The 12,347-nt window shown below is 37.1% G+C and overlaps 1 protein-coding gene across 1 annotated transcript in view; it reads left to right on the top strand.

Annotated features, from left to right (window-relative positions):
• Positions 1 to 12,347, top strand: part of BBS7 (Bardet-Biedl syndrome 7) — a 49,701-nt gene that overhangs the window by 26,303 nt on the left and 11,051 nt on the right. Inside the window, exons 11-13 of the mRNA XM_063108458.1 lie at positions 7,840 to 8,032; positions 9,206 to 9,280; positions 11,873 to 11,938. Of these exons, the coding sequence (XP_062964528.1) occupies positions 7,840 to 8,032; positions 9,206 to 9,280; positions 11,873 to 11,938 (334 nt within the window). The remainder of the gene's footprint in view (positions 1 to 7,839; positions 8,033 to 9,205; positions 9,281 to 11,872; positions 11,939 to 12,347) is intronic.

Raw genomic sequence — 12,347 nt, 5'->3', positions numbered from 1 at the left:
TTTTTGGTGGAGTCTTTAGGTTTTTCTATATGTAAGATAATGTTATCTGCAAACAGGGACAATTTGACTTCCTCCTTTCCAATTTGGATACCCTTTATTCCTTTCTCTTGCCTATTGCTCTGGCTAGAACTTCCAGTACTACGTTAAGTAGGAGTGGTGAGAGTGGGCATCCTTGTCTTGTTTCTGTTCTTAGAGGAAAAGCTTTCAACTTTTCCCTGTTTAGGATGATGTTAGCAGTGGGTTTTTCATATATGGCTTTTATTGTGTTGACATACTTTCCTTCTAAACCTAATTTGTTGCGTTTTTTATCATAAAGGGATGTTGAATTTTGTCAAATGCTTTTTCTTCTTTTTTTTTTTCTTTTTCTTGGTGACTGGCTGGTATGAGAATCTGAACCACTGACCTTGGTGTCACAAGGCTGTGCTCTAACCAACTGAACTAAGCAGCCAGCCCTCAAATGCTTTTTCTGCATATATTGAGATGATATGTTTTTATTTTTCATTTTGTTGATGTGATATAGCACATTTATTGATTTGTGTATGTTGAATCAGCCTTGCATCCCTGGGATGAATCCCACTTGATCATGGTATATAATTTTTTCAATGTGCTAATGGATGCTGTTTGCTAGTACTTTGCTGAGAATTTTTGCATCTAAGTTCATCAAGGATATTGGCTTGTAGTTTTCTTTTTTTATTGTGTCTTTGTCTGGTTTTGGTATAGGGTGATGCTACTCTCATCGAATGAATTTGGGAGAATACTCTCTGCTTCAATTATTTTGGAATAGTTTGAGAAGAATTTGTATTAAATCTTCTTTCAAAGTTTGGTAGAATTAGCAATGAAACCATCCAGTCCTTGGCTTTTCTTTGTTTGGAGACTGTTAATTACCAATTCAATCATGTTACTTGTTACTAGTATGTTCAGGTTTTCTCTTTCTTCTTGGTTCAGTCTTGATAGGTTGTATGTGTCCAGAAATTTATCCTTTAGAAAAATCCTCTAGATTTTGAAAATCCTCTAGACTTTCAAATTTGTTCACGTATAGTTGTTTGCAATTGTCTCCAGTGATTCTTTGTATTTTTGTGATATTAGTTGTATTATTTTCTTTTTCATTTCTAATTTTTGATATTTGGGTCTTTTCTTGGTTAGTCTAGCTAATAATTTGTCAATTTTGTTTATTTTCTCAAAAAGCCACCTTTTTGTTTCATTGATCTTTTGTATCATTTTTTTTTGTCTCTATTTCATTTAGTTCAGCTGTGATCTTTATTATTTCTTTCCATCTACTAATTTTGGGTTTGATTGTTCTTGCTTTTGTAGTTCCTTGAGGTGTAACATTAGATTGTTTATTTGAGATCAACTTTTTTGATGTAAGCACTTATTGCAGTAATCTTCCCTCTTGGTACTGTTTTTGCAGTGTCCCATGGGTTTTGGTAAGTTGTGCTTGTATTTTCATTTCTTTCAAGACATTTTTTGATTTCCTGCTTTATTTCTTCTTTCACCTGTAGTTGTTCAGGAGCATGTTGTTTAATTTCCATGTATAGTTTCCAAAGTTTCATTTGTTGTTAATTTCTAATTTTATTCCATTGTGGTCTGAAAATCTACTTGATATGATTTCAGTCTTATTAAATTTGTTGATACTTGATTTGTGGCTTAAATGTGGTCTATCCTAGAGAATGATCCATGTGCTAATGAGAAGAATGTATATTCTGTTGTTGGATGAAATGTTCTGTAAATATCTGTCAAGTCTATTTGGTCTAAAGTGTCATTTAAATCCAATATTTCTCTGCTAATTATTTGTCTAGATGATCTGTCCAATGCTTAAAGAGCTGTGTTGAAGTTCTCGATTATTATTGTATTGGGGTCTAGCTCTCCCTTTAGATCCAATAACATTTACTTTTTTTTTTTTTTTTTTTTTTTTTCTTTTTCGTGACCAGTACTCAGCCAGTGAGTGCACCGGCCATTCCTATATAGGATCCGAACCCGCAGCGGGAGCGTTGCTGCGCTCCCAACACCGCACTCTCCCTAGTGCGCCACGGCTCGGCCCAACATTTACTTTTTATATATGGGTGCTCTAATGTTGTGTGGATATATATTTATGATTGTTATATCTATTTGCTGCATTGATCACTTTATCATTATATAATGTCCTTCTTCGTCTCTTTTTATACTTCTTGGTTTAAAGTCTGTTTTATCTAAGAATGGCAACTCCTGCTCATTTTTGGTTCCCATTTGCATGGGATATTATTTTCCATCCTTTCACTATTAGTCTATGTGTGTCTCTTTACTAGTGACATGAGTTTCTTGCAGGCAGCATATAATTGTGTTTGGTTTTTTAATCCATTCAGCCAGTCTGTATCTTTTTAATGTGTGTATTAGTCTGTTTTGTGTTGCTATAATAGAAATACCTGAGACTGGGTAATTTATAAAGAACAGAGGTTTATTTGGTTTATGATTCTGGGACATCTGCATCTGGTGAGGGCCTCAGGCTGCTTCTATTCATGGCAGAAAATGGCAGGGAACCAGTGGGTACAAGCAGATCACATGGTGAAAAGAAGCAAGAGAGCAAGAGAGGAGGGTCCAGGGTCTTTTAAACAACCAGCTCTTGTGGGAACTAATAGAGTGAGATCTTATTCAGGCCTCCTTCCCTCAGGGAGAGCATTAATCCATTCATGAGGGATCCACCCCCATGACTCAAACTGCCACACTGGGGATCGAATTTCCATATGAGTTCTGGGAGGACAATATGTCCAAACTCCATCAGTGGGGAATTTAATCCATTAACTTTCAGGGTTGTTATTGAAAGGTATTGCCTTATTCCTGCAATTTCATTAATTTCTTTATGTTGGTTTTATATTTCCTTCATTTCTTTCTTTCCCTTTTATTGTTTGTCTTTGCTGTTTGGTGTTTTTTTTTTCTTGTAGTGATAAGAAACATTTTCTTTCTCTTTCTTATTTGCTTATCTGTTTTACCAGTAGTTTTTATTCTTTCTCATGTATTCATGATGAGAGTTAATGCTCTTTTGATTGCAGATGTAGGACTCTTTTGAGGAATTCTTGTATGGCCAGTCTTGCAGGGGTGAATTCCCATAGTTTTTGTTTGTCTGAGAAAGATATTATTTCTCCTTAGTTTCTGAAGGATAGCTTTGTGGGTATAGCATTTTCAGCTGGCGGTTTTTTTCTTTCAGCACATTGAGTATATCATTACATTCTCCCCTTGCTTGTAAGGTTTCTGTTGATAAGTCTGCTATTAGTCTGATGGGGATTCCCTTATAGATGACTTGACACTTTTCTCTTGCTGTTTTTAGAATTTTTTTCTTTGTCTTTTGACAATTTGACTATAATGAGTTTTGGGGAGGACCTTTTTGGGTTAATCTATTTTAGGGGTCTTTGAGCTTCTTGGATCTGGGAGACATCTCTCTCCTAATGCTTGGAAAGTTTTCAGCTATCATTTCATTAAATAGGCTTTCAGTGCCTTTTCCTTTCTCTTCCACTCTGGTACACCCATAATATGAATGTTTGTATGCTTCAGATTGTCTGATAGATCACATTGGCTCTCTTCATTTTTGTAATTCATTTTTTAATTTTTTGGTTCCAATCCGGTTAATTCAAAAAACCTGTCTTCTAGTTCAGAAATTCTTTCTTCCACTTGTTCTAGCCTGTTGCTTAAGCTCTTGGTTGTATTTTGTATTTCATGGAATTCTTCAGTTCATGGATTTCTGCTTTGTTCTTTTTCATTGTTTCTATCTCTTTTTGGAATTTCTCATACATGTCCTGGATTGTTTTTTTGATTTCATTGTGATTTCTATCTATTTTTTCTTTCATGATGTTGAGTTTCCTTAAGATTGCCATTTGGGATTCCTCTTCAGGCATTTCACCAGTTTCCTGTTGTTTGGGGTCTAGTATTGGAGAATTATTTTTTTCTTTTTCTTTTTTTTTTAGCTTCTGTTTAAAAGGTTTTATTCATTATTTTTGTGCTTTCAAATGTATTTATCTATTATGATTATTTTTTTTTCTTACATCCTAAGATGTTGCCAAGCAGTTGAAGGGGAGGGTAAGAGGGGAAAAAGGGGAATAGAGTGGGAGCAGGAGGAAGGGAAGGGGGCATGTTCAAAGCCCATGGCACACCCCCTCATTCTGGCAGAGTAGCCCAGGGGGCTTCCAAAGATGGCTCAGTCATGGCTGGCCTGGATGAGGACTTCAGGGGGAAATGGCTGAGGCCCTTGGCCCCCCCATCCCAGGAGGTCAGGTGCTTCTGGCGACAGCTCAGTGGTTGTCATGGGCCTAGGTGTGGATGTCAGGGGGTGTGGCTGAGGCCCTTGGCCCCCCACCATCCCAGCTTGGGAGCCTGGGGTGCTTCTGGTGGCAGCTCTATGGTTACCTCTGGGCTGGATTCGGACATCAGGGAGGTGTGCCTAAGATCCTTGGTCCCCCCCCTGCCCCTTACTTCTAAAATGGGAGAACTTCCTGTGGGAACCAGTACTGGAACTCTGTGGTTGAGCTAAATTGCTGCTTTGCTGCTGATTCTTTGGGGAAGGCTTTTTGTGCAGCTCAGGTTTTAATGTTGACCTTGTAAGCACTTCTGGGTCTTGTGAGGTACAGTACACTGGGGTTGTGTGGAAACTCTGGTCTGAGGCTGAGTCTTTTCAGCAAACTGCACCCCCTGCAGATTTGTATTCCTGACCAATCTACACTAAGTGGGTCTGTGCTGATTGCTGATTGGAGAGTAGATCAGCTGTCCATGCTGTGCCCCAGTATTCCCCTAGTGGGCCCATCTCCCCCACTCTCCACACTCCAAACACTTCCCATGGGATGGGCCATGCACTGGTCCCTTGCAGTGACTCACCAGCCTCTGAGTGGCTCCTTTTTTCAGTTGTCTGTGGCCCCTTGCTCCTACATGGGTTCGCGGGAACTTTGTTAGTGGTCTAGCTGGCCTGGGGGCCACCAAGGCCCTCTTCTCCCCTGCAGCCTACAAGCAACTTCATACAAAGGGCACATCAGCGGCTTTTGGCTCTTGCTCCTTGTGCTCACCACAGCCATCCTTGAAGTGGTCGCAGCTTGAAAAAGTCAGAGCGGTCCTTTCTCTCTTCATGGCTTCTCCTGCCTTCATGAACTCTGTAGATCTCTCCTTCTCTTCCCCTGAGCTCTAGTGGCCCCAGCTTGGCAGTCATTGCTTTTTAATAGTTGTAAATTGGTTGATTGTGAGGGAGGGTGACACTGGATACTGTCTATCCCACCATTATGAAACCTTCCCTATTTTTTCATACTTCTCATATCTCTGCATTGATGTGTGGGCATTTTGTATTAGAGGTGCATCTTTTAATTTTTGGAGTAGTTTCTGAAGGGAGAGACTCTTACCTGTCAAAGTGTTCTATATTGATAGTTGGGTTATGTGTTATACATTTGGTTCTCATTGAGCACAGTAGTAGATGCTGGCTTATTCCCTGGACCCTCTCTACTGGGGCAGGTGGGCCTATTGTGTGAGGCAGGACTGTAAGCTCCTGGGGAAGGTGGACATGGATCCAGGTGGCCTGTGCACTCCCCACACTCTCTCCTGGGGCAGGCAGACAGGCCCACTGGGTCAGGTGGTACTCTGAGCTCCCAGGGAAGTTGGGCGTGGATCCAGATAGCCGGCATATTCCCTGCTCACACTCTGGTCGGGGGTGCACTGGTTCTGGGGGGGCTTTGCACTCCCTGGGGGAAAGGGGATGTGGATCCAGGTGGCCAGTGTACTCCCACCATGCTCTCTACTGAGGTGGGTGGACCTGCTGGGTCTAGAGGGACTCTGAGCTTTCCTGGCTCCTATCCCAAAATGTCAATGCCCAGGACCAAGGGGGTTGGGGTATGCAGTTTGTACTTCCCCTCTGGAAAAACGCAGTCATGTGGGTTCCTAGCAGCTCCATGTGCTGGGCTCACTGTCCATGAGGGCTACACAGTTACCTTGCAGCCTGATTTGCAGGCATCTGTGGCGGGAGTGCTGGCCACAGACCTCCCACCTTCTCCCCTGCCCCTTGTCCCCACCCACCTTGTTCCAGCAGTGCAGGGTCCCTCCAGTCTCCATGCTGGTCTTCATTGGGTGCTTCCTCTGTCTTTCTATGTTGCTGTCTCAAGTTTCTTGGGGGGTTTTCCTCACTGTTTTGCTGGATTCTGTTGTTTGTTCCTAGGTACTCTGTTCTACAAGTGACTATCTACTTGTTGCTTTGGATTTTCATTTGCATTAGAGATGAGGGCTGGCTGCCTCTTTCTGAAAAAACTTATCACCTTTTAAACCAAAAGTTTATGGGTTTGAGAAAATTAGTAGTATGTGCTGAATAATATTTTGGAGTTAGAAATACACTTTTTGTATGCTTTATTCTATATTGCCTTTCTCTTAGGTCAAGAATTGTATTTTTAAATTTATTTAGTCATAGATGTAGTGTTTTATTTTTGTTTTTCATAGACATTAGAAAGAAACCAACACAGATGGCTATATTTCTCATTAACTCTAATGTTCACCGTTCCTGTGGATGCTTCTGAATCTATAACTTTGGCTTATAAGTTTTCTTACTGGAACTGAGTAATGCTGACTCCCTTAGACACAGGGATTGCTTTTATGGCCTGCTCAATTTGACATGTCCTGTAAAAGGGACTCCACACTCACATGAGGTTGCTTCATACAATGAGGAAGTGGGAGTTGCTAAAACTTTTAATGACTGCTCTTTACCCATTTCAACCCTTGCTAACCTCTTGGGGGAGTGGAATGATCTTTTTTTGGTAGTAGTTGAAGGATACAGAAACTTTTAAGGCAGCAAATACCACAAGTACCAGTGGTACAAGCCACTTCACCAAAGCCACCAGGAGAACAAGCTCTAATGTTCATACAAACAAGTGTACCAGATTGATTCAGGATATCCTAGTTCATGCAACAAGGACACTAAGTAGAGTTAATGACTACTATCTCTCATCTTCAATACAATACATTTTATTTATAACCAAGTCTACCCGCTCTTGATTCCACTGGGTTGTAAGCTCTGTGAGAAGCTTATGTATTTTTTGTTCATTCAGTACCTGGAACTCTGCTAGATACATAGGAAGAAATACATAATATTTAGTAGTAAATATTTCTTGGATGAATGCATCCTTTCCTTTGTTCATTACCCATATTCCTCCTAAGCTTCTCCCCAGACTATTCCCACTAAATTGGGGCTAGCTAAGCCCTATGTTGTTCTATTCCAGTTATTGTTTACTTCATTTGCATGTGGTCTTTCCCCTTAACTGGAGCTACTCTAAGCAATGCCTGTACAGTTCAATCTCAGCTGAATCCTTTCCAACACAGCTGGTAGAAATTAAGCTGTGCCACTGGCTCATGGCCATCCTTCTGGCCCCTAAAATGTTAATACTCTGCAGCCTCCTTCTTTGTCTCTCCTAATGTCTTACTGAAAGGTATCTGTTTACTGTATTCACACATTTTGTTTATTCTCGTTGTCTAATATGTTCTTATGCCATATTAGTTTCTCTTCTGATTAGTACAATCAATTTCTGTTCTGTACAATATACAACTGTAAACAGATTTGTGTGTTAGAATTGATTATTTACAATCTGCCTTGATACTTACATTAATAACTCTTTATTAATATTGCTACTATGAGACTGAGTAGATGTTTTAATTTTTGGATTAGGGATAAATAATGTAAAATCATTTGGTCAGTCACAGAAGTAAAAATTTTGTTCCTATTGATGTTATAGTTCTAGCTCAATCAGCAAAAACCCATTTTGCAAAAGTAAACATCTCAAATTTACATTCTAAACATTCTAAGGACCTCAAATGTTTATTCTTAGAGGTGACAGAATTGTGTATATTTTCCTCTAGGAGTGAGTTGGAACATTTGCAGTATAAGGTATTGCAGGAAAGAGAGAACTATCAACAGTATTCTCAATCAAGCAAAGCAAAATCGGCAGTACCTTCATTTAGTATAAATGACAAATTTACATTAAATAAAGATGATGCCAGCTATAGCCTTATCTTAGAGGTACAGACTGCAATAGATAATGTATTGATACAGGTAAGCAAAAGTCTAATTTCTTAGTTTTATGACGGTGTAGTCTGCAAACCAGTCATATGCAGCAGTAATTATTACTGAACACTTAGTTTTAGAAAGTCATTTTAAATGTCGATTACTTCTTAATCTTAGATAATCAGTTTGCTCATAGATTATTTGAATTATATCTTTATTTTTATTTATCCTATACTTAATAAACAAACAAAAGATGGAGGGACTTAAATTTTAGGAAGAGATAGAAAGGACATTGAGGATTTTCTTCTCTGGGTATCCTTTGGGAGAATCTTAACAGTGATGTGACTTAGAAAACTGCAGTACTTAATGCTCTTATTAAGACTTTTTTTAAAGCCCAAAATACTAAAATGATAGCTAACAGTTCAGCTAGCTCATTAACCCAGTAGTTTCTAGGTATTTTAACAAAGTAGATAATTCCAAAGGGTGAAATTTAGGGATAATAATGTACAACTACATTTATTTATTTATTTATTTATTTATTTATTTATCTACCTATCTATCTATTTATTTATTTATTTAAATTGCAATATATTCAGGAAGTAGAAAAGGATGACAGGATGAATGGAAAATACGCGAAAGATGGAAAAACCATCAGAAAATGAGAACATAATAAATTGAAGGAAGAAGACAATGTTTAAAAAGATGTGGTAGAGAGATGAGATTATTAATTAAAACTTAAAGGCAAAAAACTCTTAAGTAATGCTAGCTCATGGGCTGCTACATGGAACAACTCTAGGAGCGCCATTCACATAGAGTGCAGTGAATAACTTTGTTGTAGAAACTACCTCTACAGAGATCAAAAATGATCTTTCTATATTACAGGTAAAATTAAAAGGGATAAAAATTAATTGATATAGCCAGAAAGCCCATATGATTATTTACAGGTCATAGTAACATTTTCGGTACTGACAAAAATAGGTAGAAAGATTATACTTTAAGGGGGTGGTAAGAGATGATATTCTATGATTTCTGATAATCCAAATTAGAAAAAAATAGATGATTGTAAAATAACATTTATTCTTTATTGTATTTATTTTCTAGAAGTATATATTATATCAAGTATAATTGAAGAGAATTCATACTCTCAAATTTAAAGATAAACATAAACTAGAACATTTTTAGGTTTTCCATCTGAACTTTTTATTTTAATATTAACCGTAGAGTGATGTTCCAATAGATTTACTGGATGGGGATAAGAATTCTGCTGTTGTTAGCTTTAGCAGCTGTGATTCTGAGGTAAGTAACATATGTAAAGAATTCTTTACATGCTTTCATTTCTATTATGCCATTTTGATTAAAGTCTACAAATGCTACTAGGGTTTGATACTCCTTTCATAATCTTTCCCTTAAAATCTGCTTCTGTTCTCTTTCTCTCTGCTCAGATAGTCCAAAAACTGGGGTACTGTCCTAGATTTCTCTTTTCTCTGATCTGTTATATCCAGTTAATCACTAGTTTCTGTCAGTTCTACTGCCGTTGCTGTCATACCTCTAACAGCTACATTCCCACTTCTGTTAACTTAGTCCAGGTCCTCATCATGTCTTGCTTGAACTACTTTATCAGTTTCTCTGCCTCCAGTGTTGCCTCTCTTCTCCAGGTTATGCTATACACTGCCACCAGAGAGGTCTTCCCCAAATTAAACATCGCCGTATCATTTTTTTCCTCAAAACCTTTTAAATATTCCTTATTTCCTACTGGATATAAGTCTAGATTTCTTATTTTGGCATAGAAAACTTTCCATAATTCACCTTTTGATTGCATCTCCAACTTATCTCTCACTAGCTGCTACCTCCCCTCCCATGCACATTATTTCTGCCAAACTGAAGTTCTTAAAATTTCTTGAAAATGCTATATAGTTTCACACATCCCTGTATTTGAACATGTTCTATTCCTTCCCCTGCTTTTCTTGGTATGTCTTACTTTTTCTGGGTTTATCAAATGTTTATTAATCTTCATTCAGTAGACATTTACTGAGCACTTACTGTGTGCAAAATACCTGTGGTGAGATCATGTCAGTGATTTTGGACATGCTCATTGTGTAACTTCTTTCTGCTTAGTACTAACAGACAAGCAGTCTCAGAGCTAGGTGTGACTTGTAAAGAGAAGTTAGGGTAAGGATAAGGTCTGGATTAGCTGCATTGAAGGCAAGCCAAAGCAGGAGGAGATGGTGACTGGAGTTGGTGAGTAATTATATATATTTTTTGAAAGGGAGGAATAAGAGTAGATAAAGAAAAATGTTAACTATATGAGGATATAATTTTCAATATAATTTCATACTCAAAATTTTCTTTTTGATAAGAGATTTTATAATAGTTGTTTTGTTATCAATATATCATTTGTCATCCCTGTTTGAGACTGAAACCTAAAAGATTAGGGCCTACATTTTTATGATCATTTAAAAAATTAAGTTACACTTAAAATCTTTGATTCTTAAGTTGCTATGAAAGATTTACTGTTTATGAAAGATTAACCTGTTTTATTAACATCACTGCAGGATCCTCTGAAATGAGTAGTTTATACTAATTTAAAAGCTATTTTCTAGGATAATACCTTTTTAAAAAAACTTGTTATAGAGATTTTAAGTATGCAAAAAAGTAGAAAGCTGAGTATAATCACCTCCATGTACCTATCACTAATTTTCCTTTTTTTTGGTGGCTGGCTGGCATGGGGATCTGAACCCTTAACCTTCGTGTTAGAAAACTGTGCTCTTACCAACTGAGCTAACTGGCCAGCCCTCATCCCTAGTTTTTAACATAAGGCCAGTCTTATTTTATGCTCTTCACCCTCTCCTTCCCTGCTCCCAAACCTAATCCCAGACATGTTACCTCTTTTAATCTGTATAATTTTATTCATACTTACTCAATTACATAACACTTGTTTTTAATCACACAAGAGTACATTTAGTTTTAAATTGATCATTCCTCTCTGTTTACTGAGTTTATATGATTTGAAATTAAAATGTTTGAGTTTTCTTTTTGATATTAGCATCCTTTTAATTTCTTCAGTTATTTATTAAAAATAGGGAAATAGCACCATATGAAAATTGCCTGTAAAATATTTCATGCTGGGCTGGCTGGTTATCTCAGTTGGTTAGTGTGCCATGTTCTAACACTAAGGTCAAGGGTTCGGATTCCCCACACTGGCCAGCAACCAAAAAAAAAAAAAAAAAAAAATTGTAACCCCAAGGTCATAGGTTCAGATCCCCATACATTCGTCCACAAAAAGAAAAAAAAAAAAAGTTGCTTTGTCTGTTTTTGTAATTCATGCACCTAGATGTATTTTTCTATTTTTAGTTTTTTAATATTCACTTCAAGATGTTATAATATTTGAAGGAACCTCTCCAATTTAATTCAACAAAACGTATTAAGTGTCTACAATATGCCAGGCACTATCCTATTTGCTGGGAGGACAGAGATGAGATATTTCTCTTTTCTTTATAAGTATTTGTGAAAATCAAAGACATTCAGCATCAAACATTGATGTACATGCATTTATAATATAAACATTTGGCATTTGCATTATCAGTTAGATTTTTAGAAGAACTCTTAATGTTTAAAACGTTATTGTAAAGACCCAAAATGGAAAGAACATGTGTTTCAGTCTTACAGATAAGAATTTGAATTCCAGTTTCATCACTTACTAGCTCTGCGGAAATTTACCTAGCCCCTCATAGCCTGTTTCTTCATCTTTTAAAACTTACGTAGTAAAACTTAGTGCATAGGGTTGTTTGTAGAAGTAGGTGAGAACATATTTGAAAATATTATTACTGATGCTGTTTTGTTATTAAAAACATGGATTCATCCTTTTCCTCAACTTTGAATTCTTCCCAGTCAAATGACAACTTTCTTCTTGCCACTTACCGGTGCCAGGCGAATACCACAAGGCTGGAACTCAAGGTAAAAATGTTAGAAATTGTCTCTACTTAAATGTTTGAACTTTGTTTTTTTCCCCTTGGTATATCTTATAATTTATGATAATTTTTTTTGCATTGAATTTCTCCCTGAAATGAATCATTTTGGATTAACAACTTTTGAATAACCAATTAGGTTTTAATTTAGCCCAAACCACTATCTCTGTTAAGACTCAATCAATCACCTTCTCTAAAATTATTGATCTTTAAGCCTCTTCTGACTAGAAATTTTTTTCTAATTTTCTAGTATGGAAAGTTTCAAACATATAAAAGTAATGAATCCCCATGTATTTATTACCCAGCTTCAGCAATGATCAACTCATGGCAATCTTGTTTATATTATCACTTACCACCATAAATTATTTTGAAGCAAATACAAGATATTTATAATTTTA

Source organism: Cynocephalus volans, chromosome 9 (genome assembly GCF_027409185.1).
Source record: "Cynocephalus volans isolate mCynVol1 chromosome 9, mCynVol1.pri, whole genome shotgun sequence".
NCBI lineage: Eukaryota > Metazoa > Chordata > Mammalia > Dermoptera > Cynocephalidae > Cynocephalus > Cynocephalus volans.
Note: the sequence above shows the minus strand (reverse complement) of the source record. Positions and strands in the feature narration are given on the sequence as shown.